This window comes from Xenia sp. Carnegie-2017, unplaced genomic scaffold (genome assembly GCF_021976095.1).
Source record: "Xenia sp. Carnegie-2017 unplaced genomic scaffold, XeniaSp_v1 HiC_scaffold_22, whole genome shotgun sequence".
NCBI lineage: Eukaryota > Metazoa > Cnidaria > Anthozoa > Malacalcyonacea > Xeniidae > Xenia > Xenia sp. Carnegie-2017.
This window is the reverse complement of record NW_025813485.1, coordinates 13,738,909-13,752,929: the sequence shown is the minus strand read 5'-3', so window position 1 is coordinate 13,752,929 and position 14,021 is coordinate 13,738,909. Positions and strand designations below refer to the sequence as shown.

At 36.4% G+C, this 14,021-nt stretch overlaps 1 protein-coding gene across 1 annotated transcript in view; it reads left to right on the top strand.

Moving 5' to 3' along the window:
• The window catches only part of LOC124445612 (E3 ubiquitin-protein ligase HERC2-like), a 37,614-nt gene that overhangs the window by 4,518 nt on the left and 19,075 nt on the right, over positions 1–14,021 (top strand). The window contains 25 exon segments of the mRNA XM_046996350.1: positions 656–827; positions 1,605–1,878; positions 2,403–2,606; positions 2,791–3,022; positions 3,284–3,682; positions 3,787–4,140; positions 4,357–4,499; positions 4,626–4,662; positions 4,816–4,907; positions 5,754–5,983; positions 6,515–6,774; positions 7,414–7,562; positions 8,325–8,642; positions 9,136–9,309; positions 9,418–9,551; positions 9,730–10,033; positions 10,163–10,357; positions 10,549–10,744; positions 10,876–11,073; positions 11,707–11,942; positions 12,425–12,569; positions 12,722–12,915; positions 13,029–13,244; positions 13,325–13,484; positions 13,721–13,998. Coding sequence (XP_046852306.1) covers positions 656–827; positions 1,605–1,878; positions 2,403–2,606; positions 2,791–3,022; positions 3,284–3,682; positions 3,787–4,140; positions 4,357–4,499; positions 4,626–4,662; positions 4,816–4,907; positions 5,754–5,983; positions 6,515–6,774; positions 7,414–7,562; positions 8,325–8,642; positions 9,136–9,309; positions 9,418–9,551; positions 9,730–10,033; positions 10,163–10,357; positions 10,549–10,744; positions 10,876–11,073; positions 11,707–11,942; positions 12,425–12,569; positions 12,722–12,915; positions 13,029–13,244; positions 13,325–13,484; positions 13,721–13,998 — 5,294 coding nt within the window.

Genomic DNA, 14,021 nt, shown 5'->3' with positions numbered 1-14,021 from the left:
TGGCAATATTCATTTACATGTAAGTAAATCGTTTTTCATTATACGTGTCATTAGTGACACTCGCGCGTGAAACGATCTAAGAAAAATTTTGATTGGTTCAAGGACTTCGTATCTGTCACGCGTGATTTTTGTAATCTCGGGCTTGCGTTCGGTAATGCGAGTAATTAGTATTACACTTTCGACACAAAATAAGAATGTACAGAAGAGTCTCTCGTGTCGCAACCTTTGATGTTTTTGTCCTCGCGCATGTCGCGCCGCGCATGGCGGCCGCCATTATTCCAGACAGTTGATTTGGGTTTTTGACTTTTTCCCAACCTTCAAAATGATCCGAAGTCATTTCTAAAGTCAAAATATTCTCGAATTCATTATTAAGTATTGACGTCATGTAATTTTGATGGTTAGAAACCAGTAACAAACCCTAATCAAATGCCTCTGGATTAATGGCCGTCGTGAAGACACGTTGAACACCTGAGTGACCCTAATGTATTCCATTAATCCATTTGTGTAATCAAATTTCTCTTGCTCTTACTCGAGAAGGAAATATTTGGACCTGGTTAGTTATTTCATTTCGACATACGCTACATAATTTAGGTTTTGAAGAATCAAGAAATATCTTAAAATTTTTTTTACTGAAATGTAATTGATATTTTATCAGGTAAAGTGTGGTCATGGGGTGATGGTGATTATGGTAAACTTGGCAGAGGGGGAAGTGACAGTTGCAAAACACCAAAGTTAGTCGACAAATTTGATAACGAGCACGTCAACAAAGTTCTTTGTGGCAATCAAATTTCTCTTGCTCTTACTCGAGAAGGAAATATTTGGACCTGGTTAGTTAATTCATTTCGACATACGTGAAATTTGTATTTATGGGAATTGTGTATGATTTTGAAGATGGTATTTTGTAATAGTCATTTTGTCATCATCAAACTTTACGACATCTTGATTCTTTTTAAGGAAAGGGTCATAACTTTGTGACATCTCCATTCTTTTCATGGAAACGGTCGTAACTTTGCGACATTTTTATTCTTTTCAAGGGAAGGGCGATAACTATACAATATCTTTATTCTTTTCAGCGAAAGGGGATAACTTTGCGACATCTTTATTCTTTTCAGCGAAAGGGGATAACTTTGCGAATCTTTAGGGGATAACTTTTCGCGACATCTTTATTCTTTTCAGGTGATAACTTTGCGACATCTTTATTCTTTTCAGCGAAAGGGATAACTTTGCGACATCTTTATTCTTTTCAGCGAAAGGGATAACTTTGCGACATCTTTATTCTTTTCAGGGAAAGGGGATAACTTTGCGACATCTTTATTCTTTTCAGCGAAAGGGAGCATTTTTATTTGTTTAGAGAAACGGTCATGACTTAACGACATCTTTATTCGAGACTCGTTCTGCTCCTTGAACTCATTGAAAAAGCTCTTGAACCGAAGTCTCACTTTTAAATGCACTTGAAGAGCCCTTGAAATTAGGAAAATGCTACAACTCCTTGAAAACTACTTGAATTTTGGAATCTTGATTATGTAATCGTATTTTCCATCTTTAAAAACAAAAATTATGTTCAGGGGAGCGTCATGACTTAGCAACATTTATATTTTGTTCAGGGGGAAAGGTCATCACTTCAGACTGGGAAATGGCTCTGACGAAAACTGCCACGTTCCTGTTGTCATTGAAACTCTTCGAGGAAGAGATGTGGTGGCTATTTCTCTTGGCACCGCTCACTGTCTCGCCGTTACAAAATGTGGCAAGGTTTTTGCATGGGGTGGAAATGATAAAGGGCAACTTGGGTTGTCGAACTGCAATTCCAAGAATATTCCGACCGAAGTTGTAATAAATGAAGAAAAATCTTTCAATCAAGTTGCATGTGGTCCAGCACAGGTAGGCCTACTCGCAAGAGCATTCTTTGTTGTTTAAATAGGATACTCCGGATCACTGACTGTTTCTTACGTATACATGCAGCTGCTTGTTCATACGTTTTTGGTAAATTAATTACTTAAATATTGTTTCATTAGATTTGGAAGCTAGGATTTTAGCTACTTTCTGTTTATTGTAATATGATTGGTTCATACACAAACAGCAAGAAGGTCTTTCTTGAAAAGCATGTTTTTGACGCGTTTCTAGTTGGCTGAACTTATCTTTGGGCAAAGTTCTCCAACCTTGCAAGTTTAAATCGCCTTTGTTTACTTTGCAACAAATAAACTTTAGCTAATAAAAAATGATGCGTTGGTGATTTTGTGAAAACAACTATTTTATACTTTCCTAGTATTCTGATGGCCTGATTCAAACATATAAAAATGTTCCTCGAGTTACAGTCGATTTCACATTACTTTTTCGCGAATTTTACGAATCTGTCGTATTGAATGTTTGGTGTGTGTGTAATTCTTTTATTGTGTGTATTTCAGAGTTTTTTATGGTCCAGTGCAACAAAGGCAAGTGTTGGCCTAAGAGCGCCGTATGTACTTGATGTAAGAAAGATTACGTTTGAATATTTGGATGTTTTGTTACGACGAGTAAGCGAAGATCTTGATGGTACCCGTGATTGGCCTCCTCCTGCACAAGAAAAAGAATGTATTGCTGTTGCTGCTTTGAATCTTTTACGATTGCAGGTATCTAATGTCTTTGATCATTTGTAGCGAGCTATCGTAAACGAATGAAAAATTTAAAAGAGACAGTTTCGGTTTTGCTTTTGAAACAAGTAACTGCCAGCCTGAAATGTTGATGAAATGTCGATGTGTGAACGAGTTGAGCCCTTTCGATTCTTCATTATCTTTCATGTGATTTATTGTATAGTTCAATGCCGCCATACGTGAAAATGTTAGTGGTGATGATCTTGGTCTTCACATTGGCAGTAAATTGTTGCAATCACTACGTCAGCAAGTGGTTATGCTTGCAATAAACCAAGGTGTTTTGATTACAGTTAAAACAGCTGCAAAAGGAGCATTGCGAAGTGGCTGGTCTTTACTCCTGCCCACTACAGAAGAAAGAGCAAAGACTTTGTCTGAACTTCTTTCCGAAAAGCTAGGTATTTCACTGAATATTTTTCTGAAGAAATTTGCAACATTTAGTATTTATTCAGCATAGTTTTTACTCAATGAATGCCATTGCTGAACGCTTGAGTTGAGAACGCTTATTCATGACTCCATTGATTCATCGCTTTGGACAAGTGATAAATAGTTGATGTTTGTCCTGTTAAAATTTTACATCGAAAAATAAGAAAACAGGAAAGTTTCTTTTCTCTTTTTTGTACAGAATGACACTACCTTACAGCTTTGATTTTTGTTAGGATCAGCTGACAATACAACTATGGATTGCGGACGTGATTTTATGATTGATCTTCTTGTTCAAAGTCTCATGGTCGAAGGCAGTCTTGAAAGTGCTTTTGAAAACGCTGTCAAGGACCAGTTGTCGCGAGAGAAGAGTGAAGAGTTAAGTAGTGGCGCGCTGGATATCTCAAACAGTACACCATTATTAAAGCTGGCGAGAGAACTTCTTATTAGCTGCGTTGATAATTGTTTGAATCGTTTTCATGCGAAGACACAACAATCTGGGGAACAGCATCAGGATAACAGGAAAGGAAATCAAAATGCGATAATGGAATTATTATTGAAACTGCAAAGGTTATTTGTCGGTTCCATTTTCGTCATATTCATGTCTCAGCAGGAGTCAATCTGTCCTCAAAGAGGTAACGTTCAATGTTTCGACAAAGTTACTTTCCATATTATCCAACTATCAGTCGTATTTTTTGTCGGTATAGTTGTGAAAATACTTGGCGTATTTCGTTTGCAGATCCTCAACCAGATGATGCCCTACGAGCCTCTTTCTGTCTTCTTCATAAATACATTCAACTGTTGTGTTGTCATGTCAGTCAAGTTCTCGTTCAAGCTCATAATTACGCTAGTACAGCTGAACTTCTACCGCGTATTTCAGGGATTATAGAACAAGAACTTCCTTCTGTGTTGTTAAGCGAGTTTTTGACATCGTTACTATTCCTTCATACTCGTATTGGTTTGAGAACAGAACTTTCTAAAGTATTTCCTGTGTTGCGTGATCTTATGGAGCTTTTGGATAAGTTTAATCGATTGGCATCTAACATTATGTTGGAGGACACCGAGGATTTGGTTTGGTCAGAAGAAGGATTAGGTAAGAAACTAATGTTTTTTGAAGCTTCAATTAAAGACGTATGTTTTGTTGATTGCTGGAACTCGATAAATAAATGGTAACTATAGAATAATTGTGAATACGCAATGGATCATTTTTCCATCTTTAATTACTTGGTGGCTTTAATCAAACTGTAAATCCGAGTGATGCTTGTTGAGAGAATTATTGAGTAAGGATTTGCTTATTTGTGACATTCAGGAAATTCATCGACAACAACGTCTGAAAATTCAGTTGAACTTGCCGTGATTGAAAAGGCAGATTTAGAAAATCATAATAAGGAAGGCGGACTTTGGGTAATCATTCACGGCAAAGTTTATGATTTGCAAGAATTTAAAGATCAGGTAATTCTTAATTACTCATATAGTGATCAACCCCACAAACACTACTACCCTCCCCCCCCCCCACACACACAACTACCCTACCCCCGCAACATTAGGCTATGTAACCTGAGTTTCTTTTTGTTTAAGGCACCATGCGGAAAAGAACTTCTCTCGAGATATTCAGGTATAACTGAGCTTCTTTTCCTCCAGATATAGCTTAAATTTAGTTAAATAAATTTACGCAGGTTGGACAATTTCATACATCTTTATCATTTTTTTTACTCAAGCTTTGATTTCATGTTTTAAAACGTTTGTCTGTTTTGAAAATGTACTATAGCTAAAGATGCGACAGAAGCATTCGAAGCTGCTAAACATTCAAGTGAAGCAAGGGACATGATCCAAGCATTTTGTGTTGGTGTATATCTGGAGGTAATGACGTAATACAAGTTGATGTTTTATGTCTTCTAAACTTTGCTCTATCCTTAGATCATCAGTGATTATCAAATCTTTTCATTGTAAAAACTTGAGAAACATCCCTTTTTGCCATGAAGCTCATGTATGGTTTGTTCGCGATACACGAAACAGTAAATGAGAGAGTTAAATCAGGAAAGATATGAATGAATTAAAAATCTATAAAGTTGGCTTAACTTTTAAGTCAAAGATACAGAAGTTGTTTGAAATATTCCAGAACCGTTGATGTTATAGTTTATTGCTAGAGAAAAAGGACCAATTTCGAAAGAAAGACTCCCTTTTTCGTGCATACAATACCATGCGCAGATAATTTCTTCAATAAATTATAAAAGCGAGCTAATTACGACAAACTTGGCGCTAGTAGATCCAATTAGTTATTGCCATGGCTATGAACTCGGACAGTTAGTCGAGTCGACTGATCATGGTTGAGTGACTTCCCTTGCTCAGATGATTACTCCAATAATACGTACGGGACTTAGTGGACCGCGCATGCTCAGATTTTTATTTGTATATTTTTGCGTTGCCTGTCTTCTTTTGCTTTTCACCCGTCATGCGCCAGTAAAGGAAATGTAGACAAAAAGACAGCCGTGGACATTGAAACCGTGGAAACAAAAAAAGTTCAGTTAAATAAAAAAGCAGATTGTTGTTTTGTTAAAATTATTTTCTTTTCAAAGACCTTAGTTAATATTTCATGTTCGATTGAAAAGGTTCATTTTAAATCATAGAGTTTGTTGATATTCAATTAGTCTTTCATGTTCGACGGACATTTACATTACCTTGTATTTTTTTGTTTTTATTTTTTAGTCAGATGAACAACATCGATGTGAAGAAATTACTCCATCTGTATTGGCACCATTTCTAGATATTGAACGCTGCCTGGCATTTCTTCTTGGCCATCATGCCCATCTGCTGTGTCAGGGAAGCTCTATCACATCTGACGAAGAAGATTGCGATCAATGGTTAAATTCTGATTTCTTTGCTGGAGGACTTGAAACGTCGGACATTTACTCTCATAACCAAAACAAAAATGAAAGGTAGGTTCGTCAACACGTATTTTATACTTGAAAGAGGAGAGTTTTCAAGAAAAGCGAGTATGTTCTATAGCATTGGAGTTTCTTCATAGAGAAATATCGGACCCGGGCCTTTTTGTACGGATTGAGTTTATAGGGCGAGAGATAGAGACCGGAAAAGCGAGTTTAATAAAAAAGTTCATTATGTACGTAGCATAAAACATATACATAAGACATAGTCTACTTTTCTCTACTTTGTTTATTTGTTTACGGGAATGTATTGGACCGCCGATAATGTTTGTAAACCAATCAAAGCGCACTATTTTTCCGTATAAGTGACGCATGCTATATGCATAATAATGTGTATGTTATGTTGGAGAAATAGTGTATGGTTGCTTCTACTCTATGCTTTCAAAAGATAAGTTGTTCTAGGATTCATCATTTTGACAATCAAGTATTCTAGGATGTGTCATTTTTACAGTTCCATGATCTGCCTTTTTAACAATCAAGTGCTCTAGAGTCTGTCATTCCAAAAACTTGTCATTTCATTTCTAGGCGCGGAAAAGGATTTCAGAAATTAATTCAATCAACCTGTCAGAATACGTCCCAAGTACAGAGCTCCGATGCTGTGCGACTGTTTCTCACAAATCTATGCGAGAATTTCAAAGAAAATAGTGTGGAGAAGTTTTTATCGTTGGTAAAACGTTGTTGTCATGTAAAGAGAATCGTAATACCCATCGAATTTTCTGCTGACCACCCTGTTGAGCAGTTTGGAAGATTATTTCTTGCTTGTTTACTCAAACACCATGATCTGGGTATGTTTTTTTTTGTAATTTGAAATGTCACTAGACATTAAACACATGCATCAAATGGAACTTGTTAGCTACGTTCAAAGTCGCCTCGCCATTAAAAATTTTATTTGCGTTAATAAAACTTTGGGCCGTTTCAATGGTGTAGCTGATAAAATTTTTCAATTTGGTGAAATCGTCATCTTGTAAGTGCGACCATGTCAATGGACCTTGTCTGTCGTGACATAAAGTCTGGGTCTAGCCACCATTCAAGTGGCATATATATTTTGTATTGACAGATCCCTCGAATGACATCATAGAAATAAGTCCAAACTTCTCTGACGACGGAGATCCATCAAAAAGGGTATTTCTGCCCACTTTAAACCGCCATAAACATGGAGCGATTTGACCAAATTAAAAACTTTTTCACGAATACGCTAGAAATTGCACCTGCTTTTTATAACGCCAATGAAAAGTTTTTGCTAGTTCGGTACATCAACGAAAACAACTATTAGTATTTTTATCTTTTCCTTTTTTTCACATGTCAGTGCACCGTCTTTGACAGACAATGATCGCTTAACTGTATTGACTACATGTTCCATGTACATATGATAGTGTATTCATGTCCGCATTGTTTTGTTCACCGTCTTATTCATTTTTTCCCAGTCGGCATGGCGTTATCTCTGATAGAGCACGAGGATTTGGACAAATTACCTGATGGAGAGCTATCATCATCAATAGAACATGGATATTATCCTGCATCACTTGTTCAAGTTCTGAGAGTTACTAATCAGGCCAAGTGTAACTTAATAAAGGTATCTTTCAATGCACTAATCATTGTTTTTGAACAATTATAAACATGGTTGTTACCTATTCATAACATGATACAATGAAACTCTGTCACATTATATATCTCTGTGCAAGTTATGATTGAATGCAGTGACCGATCAAGGGTAACTCAGAATACATTGCAACTCCTCATTTTAAAACATTTGAAATACACGACAAATTTTTAAGGCAAACATGTTTCGGCATGCTTTATCCCATCTTCAGTGCGAAGTAGAAGTGAATAGGAAGTTTACATGGATACAAAATAGTGTATAGTGCTATGTGATTAAACGGAAGTATAGATTCGTTATCCATAATTAATACCACAGCCATAACTCTGTTGGTTAAAAATTTCTAAAGAATATTTTGAAGACGATTTTGAAGACGAAAGAAAATTTTACGAACAGGATTATTTATATAGTATTTTGAATTTAAATGTAACTGTTTTAATGTATTCTGACTCACCTTAGATCAGCCATTGGTTGATCAGATACAACTATCTTTTAACCAAATATACCAAAACTCTGCTACATCGTGCGTATGCATGGCAATTTTTTTTTACTAACATGCAAACGTCGAATTGATCTCAACTCAACCTTATCCTATTTTTACTAATTGACAAAGTATGTCTATTTTCCAATGTGTATTTTTCATGGTAGAACCCAGTTGTTTTACGTCTTTTTTGTGTCTAATGATAAAGACAGATGAATGCTATGCATTTTTTGAACGAGACTTTCCAAATGGTTTAGTCCCATCAAGAATCATTCCGGTCTTACGAGGAAGTTTGTGCGTCACCAATCGAGAGATGTCAGTTTCTCCTTCAAGTACTTCGACCTGCTGTCTCCAGTGAGCTTTCGGCGCTTTCAAAACTAAAACTACTAAACTTGATTCCTCGTTGGAAGCGTTTGGTTAGGCAGGTCATCCAGGAAAATAGAAAATCACGAGAAGGTGAAAAGAGAAATGTCGATGACAGAGAAGGTGAAATGGATGAAAAAGAAGATCAAATAAACGTTCAACGTGTTGCTTTAAGGCTAGCGGAGATCGAAGAATCAAAACAAGAACAAACGGTAAGAATGGAAAGCTCTGGCTTTCTGAGTGTACGGCTGGTCGATTACGGATATATATATCTATGTGGATTATGGTATTTCTGAGTTTACCTAAAATACCCGCCTGTATCGAACTTGTTTGTGCAAATTGTTTCCATCGTATTATACATAAAGTATTCATTACCTTGATTTCCTATAGACATCCTTTACAGTTTGAGAGTACACAAAGCATTCATCATCTTGTTTTCCTTCAGAAATCTCTTACAATCAGAGAATACATAAAGTATTACATCCTTTTCAGTAAGAGAATACATAAAGCATTCATTATCTTGTTTTCCTTCAGACGTCGTTTACAGTTAGAGAATACATAAAGAATTACATCCTTTACATTCAGAGAGCATGTAAAGCATTCATTATCTTGTTTTCCTACAGACATCCTTTACAATCAGAGAATACATAAAGCATTCATTATCTAGAGAATAAGTTAAATATGGATTATCTTGTTTTCCTACAGACATCCTTTACAGTTCCATCATCTGTTTTAACCAACATCAAGAAATTCAAATGGCTCCGAGAACGTGTTGCAAGTAATTCTTCGGTATCTTTATTGATGAATCACATAAAAGATTTTGTCTTAAAAGAAGACAGTATAAATCTTGAGCTGATAATGGATGCCATGGAGTGTCAGGTATATTATTGCTTCCAACGTCATGAATTATGCGACTATGGAACAAGTTTGTAATAACCTGCAGCTAAAAAAGCAGTGGCGAACATCCACATTTCCTTATATGTATAGGTAAAAAGAGCTAGACTTCGTTTAGAAGGAACACAGTTTCTGCTGTCATTGCTTAATAAGAGTTTCATGAATTCTGTAAAGTATGCCATTCTCAGTGGATGGCTGGGGCTTACAACAAATACTTCCAAACGAGGGTAAGAGCTTTATATTCATTGCAACTTTAGAAAATTCTCTATAATATGGAGAAATTTTCTACACTGTCTTTTTTTACATTTGCCGTCTTTCTGCCATAATATTGTTTTGACATATTCGATTTAGTTATGTTTAAAACAATAAAGGTAGCTAAATGTCAGGAACAACTTTGTTTTTCAGGACGTTGGTTCGACGAAATTTATCAGATATCCACTTAATTCCTCCCTACGATCAAGTTGTGCTCGAAAATGTCTTCACTAAAATCGATGAATGGTCCATCAGTTTGTTGCGCGAGTCAGTTTTGGAAGCAAACGATTCAATAAAGAAATCACAACTTAATCTATGTCGAAGTAAATCTGATTTTTCTATTGGTGTTTTACCCTGTTCTCGTTTTATGATGTCTGCTTTGGGTATGTTGACTATGGAGTATAGTACCGCAGGTCTAAGTATGCTTCTCAACAACGGACTTCTTGCTCTCGCTCAGGTAAATAGCATTCATTACTGTGTATAAGCAAAAGCAATGAGATACATTGATATAAGCTACAATACAAGCTACATGAGATGTGTCTGGTTTTCTAAGTTTCCTTAAAGGTAACTTGTTTTTCCTCCATAGACAATCTTGCGCCTAACTGGACCTTCTGATGAGGCAAACGATGACGAGGAAGAATTTTTAGCAGCTGCCGTAATTGATGAGAACAAAAAGGCACGTTCACCTCAACCTCTGCCGGCGGTTGGCCCAGAAATGGCGAGAATGCTTAAAGTAGGGACTAAAGTTATCCGTGGACCTGATTGGAAATGGGGTGACCAGGTAAAAAGGCTGAATTAAAGGATACTTGGATCTAAATATTCCTGAATCATCCCGAATCTGAGTCTTAAGTCAAAAAACTGATAATTGAACTGAGATTCGCTCAAACGTTGTGGAAAAATTCTTGCTTAGGTGTTTATTCATTAAAGTTTATTTTTTAATACTTGGACATAAGTATCGTTTCTATTGTGCAGGACGGAAAGCCTCCGGGAGAAGGTCGTGTTGTTGGCGAACTTGGTGATGACGGTTGGATAAGGATTCAGTGGGATACAGGATGTACAAACTCGTATCGTATGGGGAAAGAAGGAAAATATGATCTTCAACTTGCTGGTCCACCACCTCTACCCGATACTAGTGATGATGAAGATGGCGATGAAGAAATGAAAGCAGGTATTTGTCACGTCAACGTTGTAAATATCACATAATATTTTTATAAAGCATCTTTCAAGAAATATGTAATATTTTCCAACCAGTAACCGTAGGAACCATTGTAATTTTGCTTGATTTTTTTTGAAAAGTAGATGAAAAGAAAGAAACTATGTTAGCATCTAATGATGGCAAGCAACTTTCCAATCCTACTTCTCTCATACGCCGTTCAACTTTGGCTTTATTTCGATGCTTGGTGATATCTGCTGGCATTCATGCAGATGATGTACCACTCAATGCATTGAAGACAGTTTCTGGTCTTTTGTTTACAATTCTAGATAGAGGAAGCAAAGGTAAATGTAAAATAACAGCAATGAACGCGTTCGCTGATTGGTCTATAGCTGAGTTTGCATCAGCCTGTGAAAACCGATCTGAGCTCAATCAGTCAAATCAATCAAAGAGAATTCGCAAATCGATCACGAATACATGTTACAGGAAATATTGAAACATTTGTTTTAAATTTATTTGTTTGGCAATATTGTTGTTTTTAAACAGAAATAAAAGATGTTTTTCGCGTTTGCACTGGCTTATGCAAACCTCGAAGACGTTAGTGAGATATCTCGAGCAGGTTTTTGCACTGATCTGCTCTCGAGTTCTCCCAAACGTCTCCTTGCTTTGCATAAGTCAATGCAAACACAGTAAACATCTTTTAATTGATTAATGTATGTTGAGTCTTTTTTGACAGTGCTAAATGTTGTACAGCATAAATGATCGAGTTTCTTGCTGTATTGCTTATACGTATGTTCTTATCCACATTTACACCCCATTTACACCTGTTTACTGTTGCTTATATGTTCATATCCACAATCACACCCCATTTACACTTGTTTACTGTTGCTTATATGTTCTTATCCACAATCACACCCCATTTACACTTGCTTCTTTAATTAAATTTAAGCATGAACATCGCTTTTATTATATATCAGAAGAAGATATGGATAATCTCTATCGTCAACAACACTATGAATGGGCCAAACTTGGTTGTATTCGTGGTATAACATTGGCGCCATCAGCAAGTAGAGTATTCAGCTCACCGCAGTGGATAAATCTATTTCTTGACGTCGTTGGTGGAAGTTTTGACGAAACAAATTTTTGTAGTCCACCTAACCATGAGCTGAAATCTTTTCAAGAAACAAAACTTCTCAGTCAATTGCCTAGTCAGGTAAGCTTAAGGCATTATGCTGTATCTCTAACATTTAGTTTTTATATTATCAACACTTTGTCGTCAATGTAGAGATTTTTCGTTCATGGGTAGGATTAACATAAGTTCAAAGGAGTTAAACTTTGATTGTATGTGTCAATTCTTTTTTAGCAAGATGTGTTATTTTTTTCCCCGTGTGTTTAAAAGTGTTATGGCTTCGAAATATTGCAAATGTTTTATTCTAAAATACACAACATCCACGTTCTTGGCAAAAAACTGTTCCGAAATCCATTTTAATTGCTTTGATACGATTTTGCTATGTAATTCATATAAATGACCGCGTACGTCTTTTCGTAACATTCATGCCACAATATTCCTTATGAATGGCTTCAGGGAGTCGTAAACAACACTACTGTTTAATTTATTGCGTTATCCTACCGTGAACTACGTTTGTTCAAAGAGACTTAGCTTGTGACTAAACGAGGAGAAAATCTTTTCTTTAGATACTTACGTTAAGATTAATGCGAGTTGTTCTTCCTTCATGGAACACAGATGATTATGGTTCGCAAAAGTCGGATTTGGTTCAAAAACTCTTCGCATTACTTGGCCGTGTGTTGATGAGTTGCACAGGAATTCTTCCGATTCCTCGTAAGTGCTTTTTTTTTGCCATTCTTTGCTGAAAATATTACTGCAAAACACAAGTTTTTTCTGATATGTTTATCAAATATGAATTTCTTTGAGCTAGACAAGGGGTGTTTCTACGCTTTATATATATATCATTTTTTATCTCATCTTTGTAGATCGTAGAAAGAGAATACAAAATAGAAGATTCAAACCCAAAGCGTCTCTTACCGCTTCGCATAGCAGTACCGTTGCTGAAGAATTGGTTGTACTGCTTCGTCATCTTCATTCATTTGATTCATGGAATCCTTTGATCAATGATTTTATCATTGCCAGGCTAAATTCCATTGCTCAGACGGCGTCACAATCAAAGGTACTCAATACTTTATGAATTTGAAATTCTCATTTTGAATATTTTCAAGAGCATGTTTTTAATGCTACGCCGCATATAATAAAACGTACGTCTGCAAAAAAATATTTCTGCAGTTAGATGCAGGTGAATATGAACCAGTTGAAGGTGGTATTATGGCGGCTCTGGCTGTGATTGGTGGTGTCGATAGCAGACCGCGTTTAGGTGGTATGGTGTATCACAAGGACTATGGTATTGGTACAGTATCACGTATTGCTGCTAATGGAAAGATAACAATGCAATGTCAAGGGAGCAACGAACTTCATACTTGCTCCATATCACAACTCAAATCTGTAAGTGATCTGACATCTTTCAAGGCTCCACTAATTCATTAACACGTATGTTTTTTTCAAGTCTGTGCTTTTTTACGTAGGTTCCCGTAATATCATTTTGTGTTGAGCGTCTCAATGTGTCTGGAAGTATGTTAAGTGTATGGTCATCTTTGGTGAGACTTACAGGAGAAGGCGTGCTTAAAAGCAGTGACTCGTTGGTTGTTTCTGATGATGAAATGTATGATCCCTCATTTAGTCAAGGTTAGAATGAACGTGCAGTATCTTATTTACACTCTTACATTTATGTTGGTGTGAATGATGCATGTCTTAAGTCTAATATAAATTGATCTTTATTTTCACTGAAAAGCGTATAAAACGTGTAGCTACATTGCGACAGTAGTTAAAATTGAAAGACTTCGTCACATACCTGGTATCTACATATTGTAAATACTGATAATTACGTAGGTATAATTTCTTAGATTGATTTCACTTTGTAGAAGTAATTGACGCCATCGATACTGTTTTACTACGGAAGCAGCAAATTTGTCTTGGACTATTGAAAGCGGTCCGCGTTCTTTTAAGTCCCCAAGAACATCTGAGAAAGATAATTCTTTCGTCGTACCGAGCTGCTAGCTCTTTGGATGCGCAAACCGCTGGCTTTTTAGATGTACAAGATGCTGGCTCATCGGATACGCAAACACTGTTTCAACAATTGTTGAAAACTGCAGTAAGACCCTCACCAATAAAACCAATCTTTGGTCGGGAGGAGTTAGAAGTGAGTTGTTGTTCTCATGTGCC